Source organism: Pavona decussata, unplaced genomic scaffold (genome assembly GCF_977016875.1).
Source record: "Pavona decussata unplaced genomic scaffold, jaPavDecu1.1 SCAFFOLD_113, whole genome shotgun sequence".
NCBI classification, from domain to species: domain Eukaryota; kingdom Metazoa; phylum Cnidaria; class Anthozoa; order Scleractinia; family Agariciidae; genus Pavona; species Pavona decussata.
The window spans coordinates 130,954-137,566 of record NW_028145527.1 but is presented as its reverse complement, the minus strand read 5'-3'; the positions used below and the strand labels follow the sequence as shown (position 1 = coordinate 137,566).

The 6,613-nt window shown below is 40.5% G+C and overlaps 1 protein-coding gene across 1 annotated transcript; it reads left to right on the top strand.

Annotated features, from left to right (window-relative positions):
* Positions 1 to 2,074: 2,074 nt before the first annotated feature.
* On the top strand, positions 2,075 to 6,185 carry LOC146470565 (cytochrome P450 1A2-like). Its single transcript, XM_085121722.1, has one exon. It carries the CDS (start codon positions 3,453 to 3,455, stop codon positions 4,986 to 4,988), a length of 1,536 nt encoding a protein of 511 aa, XP_084977848.1. The 5' UTR covers positions 2,075 to 3,452; the 3' UTR covers positions 4,989 to 6,185.
* The last annotated feature ends 428 nt before the right edge of the window (positions 6,186 to 6,613 follow it).

Here is a 6,613-nt window from a genome sequence, read left to right as displayed (position 1 = left end):
GTCATAGGTTCCAATCCTGTTGGGAGAAATTGGATTTTCTTTTTCCGAGTATGCCTGTGTCTCTGACTAAAAATATACATCTATCAGTGTTGCTAAACGTTTACCGAAACAGTATAATAAAGAAACTCTAAATGCGTAAAACAACACGATATTTGTTCTATTGTACTTGATATCGCGAAAAAACTGGTCTTTTTCTCTCAGCTGGGGTGGTTTATGGACCAAACTGCCTTGACTAATATTTTCATAATACGGGCCCCACGGTACTTCAATAACATATCGGTTACGGAGAATTGATGTTATATTTGGTATAGCACGCTTTTGATATCATATATACGTGCTCCCTATGTGAGTAGTTAATTGGATTTTCCAAACCTACTTGTTGTTGTCTTCAGTGTAAGAACAACCTCTCTATACAAACCTAAACGACTCACTTTCGACATACTTATATGTACGCCTTCCGGACCTATCTTTTTTGTTTTCCTCCATTGGTACCCACTCACCCGCTCTGCGCGCGGTACAATATCATATCTACCGTGTAACAAGTGAAACATTTAAACGTGTCCTTGACCTTGCGGTACCTTTGAAGTCTCTTTCTGGGGGTCCTCTGTTTCCGTGCCTTCATCCTAAATTAGCGTCGGATTTATTCTGCGCTGACGTACTTGTTCAACTTGTCAAGCCGTTGTTATTTCTGGGCGTGCGAGTCCACCCGTTGTGCGGCCTTGATTTTTACTTTGAATTGGATAACTACAAACACTTCTCTAAGACCGTCAAGTGGACGATATTTGTAGATCAACTAAAAAAAACAACCATTGTTTCTGTTTCTACCTTTGCACTTTTAACCCTTTTGCTTCCAAGCGTACCCCCAAAAAATTCTGAAAACTTTATCTTTGGAAGAAAATGAAGCAAACAGACAGTACCATTGGAAATCACGCATCAGTAACTTTCTTTTGAATGAACACACTGTATAATATGCATGTACTTAATTTAAAGGTCAGAACCGCCTTGAACAGCACAAAACAAAACAAAACAAAAAAGCAGCACCACAGGAACTACCGATCAACTACAATTTCTACAATTTCAAACACTATTAGAAGTAAAGTTCAATACTGTTAGAAATAGTCTGCCGTATTAAGAATGGTGATTACAAGAAGAAGTTTATCTTGGCAAGTTTTATGCTCTCTTGTTACAAACGACAAGGCTTTTGCTTAACAAGTTTGTTTGTTCAACACTGGCAAGCTAGATTTGAACAAGTTCAGAATTTAAGATTTAAAGCATTTAAATGCGAAATTCCACAACGAGCCAGGCTTGATGCTGTAACAATAGTCATTTGCCACTCGTAATCCTCTCCTAATTTCTGATTTGCCCAACCTTGGGACGTTTTACTATAGACCCAGTTTCGTTGTCTATCTATGTCTCTCTTCGATACTGGCCCAGTTCTTTATATTTTCCCGATTCGGTTTGCTTCACTTAACATGCATTTCAGTTTTAAACCAGCAGTGAATTCAAATGGCTACGTGACAAGGTGATGGAAATCGATAATAAAAAATGCCTCACGTATTTTGAAAAGTGCCTGCGAAAGTTTAAATGCTGATAAAATCTAGTTTAATAACGTTAATTCTCGTACATGCCGTCGGTGATTACAATTGGCTGGGCGCCTGTTCAAATACTGACCCAGATCAGAACTGTCATTGAGCCCCTTTGCACGCACTGCACAAAAGCTCGAGGTGGAAACTTTGTTCCCTCCGTGATCTAGCGGCTTGTACGTGTGATCATTTTCCTTTATTAGCATAAGGTAATTGGTTCAACATCCCTAATCCAATTCCTCCGTTTATCGCTTGTCTAAACTCTATCCGGTAGGTAAGAGATTGCCATCCGCGATTTCTGAACATGTATGCATCATACCAGGTCATCGAGATCGATTATAAACTGGGCACGCAAGGTATTAAATGGCCTGTTCGCGCAATCCTGATTTAAAGCCCCAGATAAAGAATAAACAAACAGTTAAATGTGTTTATTGGTTCAAAATCACGGCACAATCGCTGACACCTCGCACCATTCCTTTTATATTGTGGCAGTTTGATTACTCATCAATCATTTCATGCTATGACTACATTACACATTGTTACATGTGAATTGGCTGACGTGTGGAAAGTTTGGAATGGCATCGGCGAAAGGAATGGGAAATGGGAAGTATGAGTAGATACAAAGAGCAAAGATGATTCATGAGAGCAATTCTTGTCTAAAGACGCTTTTAAACCGTATCTTCCTAGTATTTGTGCCCTCAACGCATGTTTAACGCCTATTTAACCTTTTCATTCCGAAAGTCAAATCTCCAACAGGTTATTTGGTTTGTTTCTAACTTTTTAGCCTGTAAATGAGTGCCAAATGAACACTTTCAAGCTGAACTTTGTCAGGTTCTGGCTGTTTTTTTGCATTTTTCTTACTCAAGTTTGGTGTAATTTTATTATTTTTATGCCTACCATTGAAAAGTGTTAATTAGTAAAATGAACAATTGTAGCATGTTTGATATGTAAAAAAAAAAATGAATCGCACAAAGGGCTGCCAACCATGACGAGATTTCATCTGAGCCTTCAACGACACCGCCTTGTTCACCGTGAGTATCTTGTTACTAAAGATTATTTCTTAAAATTTGCTAGAGAATGGAAATTATGCAATAAAACATGTCGAATTGCGGAAGACACAGTACGTGCGAGTTCACTGAAAATGTGCACGCTTGATTGGCTATTTATCCTTCCATTGCATGTAAACCACAATTGAAAGGTAAACACTGCTAAATCGGCTTTGGTGATTATATTTACCCTTTGAAAACAAAACAGCGATCGAGAGACGAATTCTCATCATTAACCGTCGTCGTAAATTTCTAAAAAGCAATGTCCATTCTGATTGTTCGGTGATGCGTCACTTGAAGTCAACCCCTTTTGTTGACGATAATTTCTATTCTCCCAACTTTCTTTCAAAGATTACATTGTTAGGTGAATGTAGACGTTGGTCAGTCGCCTTTATTAAGGGTGAAATCGAAACCTTATTTTGCCAATTATCTCAGGTGATCGCATCCGCTGTCCCTGAGGCCTGTTCACGTTTTCTCGCTTTTGTTCGCAGACAAACTTTTGACCCGTGCTTAGTTCGGAATCCGGCTGTTTGTCAAAATCAGTCAAGCGCGTCAACCTTGAACCCAAAGAGAAAAACAAAATGTGCCAGCATCAAATTTGTTTGTCCGACACCTCCCACTAATTCAGCTCGCGCAAACAGCCATATAAAACGACTTGCGTGCTCGTTACCAGAGTCTCTTAAGAACCACTTGGAGCGTGCAACACATCTCAACATCTACATATATAAAGAGTCGTGGGACGCTGTTTTGGACAGTCCGATTACTTTAATATTGTTTGCAGTAAGTTCACGTACGTTTGAAGAGTCTATATTGGATTGCCAACATGCTTTGGAAATACCTCGTGGAAGCGTTCGCGGAACATTCGTTTTTTATTATTTTCCTTGCTCTCGTGATTGTTTGGCTGTCTTTAAGGTATGTAAGGCCATCAGCAGAGAGAAAGCCCCCCGGTCCCTGGAGTCTTCCCGTCGTTGGCAACATATTCCTGTTCGGCTCAGCTCCCCACAAGAACGTCACAAAGCTAGCGCAACACTATGGAAAAGTGTTCTCCATGAAACTTGGCAGTCGAGAGGTCATCATTCTCAATGACATCAACACTGTAAAAGAAGCGCTGCTCCAGAAAGGCACTGATTTCTCCTCTCGTCCTCCCTTGCACAGTTTCATCTCTTCCAGTCGAGGTGACAGAACTGTCGCGTGGCCCGTGTTTGGCCCAAAGTACGTTAAAAACAAGCGAGCGACAGAGCTAGCCATGCGAACCATTCTCGATAATGACAGCCACTTCTCCAAAACAGTCCTCAGGGAGACGAACACTCTGATCAAGAGTTTCCTTAACTCTGAAGAGAGCCGCTTCGATCCCTCATTTCAGCTGAGACTCTTGGCCTGCAGTTTGCTGTTCCGTTTGTTTTTCGGTGACAAGCTGCGAGACGCTTATGTCAAGAAGGCGCAGTTCATGATGGACGGCTCGACGGATTTCATCGAGAACAGTGCAGTGGGAAACAGCGTGGATTTCATGCCTTGGATGAAAGTGGTGTTCAAGAAACAAGTCCAGAAGCTGGACGAATCCGTAGCTGAACTTATAGTCTTTGTCAAGAAAATTTACCACATCATCAAGAGGGATGCGAAGGTCAGTAACCTTGGAGAAATTACATTCAACGAGGCGTTGGAACAGGTGGTCAAAAACAAGGAGGCTCTAAATTTCGGAAGCGAACACTTGGAAGAAGATGATGATGACAACTCAAACTACTTTGACGACGAAAGGCTGATTAACATAACAGCTGACTGTTTTGGCGGCGGATACGAAAAATTATCCACCGCCCTTCGCTGGGCCGTCGCATACCTTGTGTCTCATCGAGATGTGCAAACCGAGCTGCAGGAAGAGCTGAAACGTTTGAAAGGCTCTTCCCCACTATCTCTCCAAGACAGAGACAAACTTCCTCTCTTGGAGGCGACAATTCTGGAAGTCCTTCGAATGAGCGCCTTCATGCCATTTGCTTTACCTCACTGCACCACCCGAGACACCAATGTATCGGGATACCCATTGCCAAAGGGATCCATTGTGTTTGTAAACCTCTGGGCATGTTCTCGAGATCCGCAATACTTTGACAAGCCAGACGAGTTCAATCCCTATCGCTTCATGGATGAAAGCAGACTGAATCTTGTCCGATCTCCTTGCTTTCTGGCCTTTTCTGCAGGAGACAGAAAATGCCCTGGAGAAAGCTATGCCAAATCAGTTCTTTTTCTGGTGCTGGGCACGTTGTTGCAGAAGCTTATACTTCGCAATGGAACCGAGGACCCGATTGAGGACACTTTCGGGCTGACTGTTCGCCCTAAGCCGTACCAGATCCACGTTGAAGCAGTGTAGTGAGAAGACCTTACAAAACTGTTGTGTGTAACATTACTGTAAGGCACGAGGGACCCAAACTGCAAATACGCATTCGCAAGTGAATAGCAATAAACTCCGATGAATTTGAACCTTGAAATTGTTTCGATATCAGTGAGTAGTAAACAATAACATGATTCAGTGAATACTACGCTAAACGGCCTTTACTGTAGGCTTATTTTAAAAGAACAAATGATATTGAGAAAGACATTTATGAAGAATTATTGGAAATCAGCAATAATTACTGTCAAATTTAGTCTAATAATATATTGAATCGGTGATAAATGCACGGATATGTGCCTTATTTCATCACTTCGTTCTTGAACGTTTTAGAATCATATTTTGCCAAGCGAGCTTTATTTTAATTATCGCTAATCAACTATACGTGAAACGATCTGCACTACCGTGCAGTAAAAACACAAGCTAGCCATTTGTTTGTATTGGTGAATTTTAACGCAATGTTTTCCATGCCGTAGAAGTCACCCTACTTACAAAGCACAAGTGTGTGTGTACAGCATAGATCTATTTTCATCTCAGTCAATTTCAACTTTCTGTTTCGCATCGGGATCTTATTTCCCATATTTGCAGTATTACTAAAGCGCAATCTCTTAATTTGCCTGCAGCAAAGAGAATTTCAATTATAAGAGCGTGCTTGAAACATAACTGATTATATTTTTGCGACACAGCTTATTTTTAAGCGGAGATAACTCTTCTAGTCTAAACGCTAAAGAATAGACCTGCTGGGGTAATTGACCATTGAATGTCCATAGTTAGAGTTCTCAAGTTCAAATGCTTAGAAAGTTCCTTTAATTTCTACTGGAGAAAAATCTGAAAAGAAGTACCACTAAGTAAAGTACTGCTCAGTAGCTGCCATATGAATGGCCACACTGTAGGGGCTTAAAGTCGACACACAAGGTCTTACTCTTGTATGAAAAATGGTTAACTTATTTAACAGGCCCATAAGCGAGTTGGTAAGCTGACGTGTTCAGTACAGCGCTGAACAAAAGAATTAAGCGTTAGATTACTGAGTTGGTAAATTATCATGTTTAGTAATCTAAACTTCCGTTCTTCTCAGTTAGATGGGTTATTTAGCAAACTGGCCGTATGTCACAAATTTGAATACCAAAGCACTACCTTAAGGATTAAAATGTTAATAAAAAGAAAACATGATTATAAGAATGTTGAGATGTTTTAAGAATTAGTTTTCTTTGATATAACGCAACTGACGTTCATTTGTAGAATCAATACGTTGAGACACAAGTAAACGGGTTGTGGCATATAGTTTGCAATTGTTAACTTTTGAACAGCTGGAAAAGCTACTACAAGCATGAACGTGTGTGGAGGAACCTTGAGTGGTATCTCTTGATAATGTTTCTTTATCCAGTCTGTTGTTTTATGAAGGACCAATCTTAGCCCCTTTTGCAGAGTCACCTGATTTGGAATGGTCTGGAAAGTCTTAACCCCTTCCTTAAAATTCCATATTTTTTCGCAAAATGCCAAGAGTTTGCACACGAAACTGAAACTTTTGAACAGCCTGCATTTGAAAAGGCTCACTTGCGGGTTTCGCTTGTCTACAGTGTGATTGTAGACGAGAAACAGTTCATTTA

What these genes read in the sequence shown, in the direction of transcription:
- LOC146470565 (XM_085121722.1), top strand. Translation starts at nt 3,453, where the DNA reads ATGCTTTGGAAATACCTCGTGGAAGCGTTCGCGGAACATTCGTTTTTT.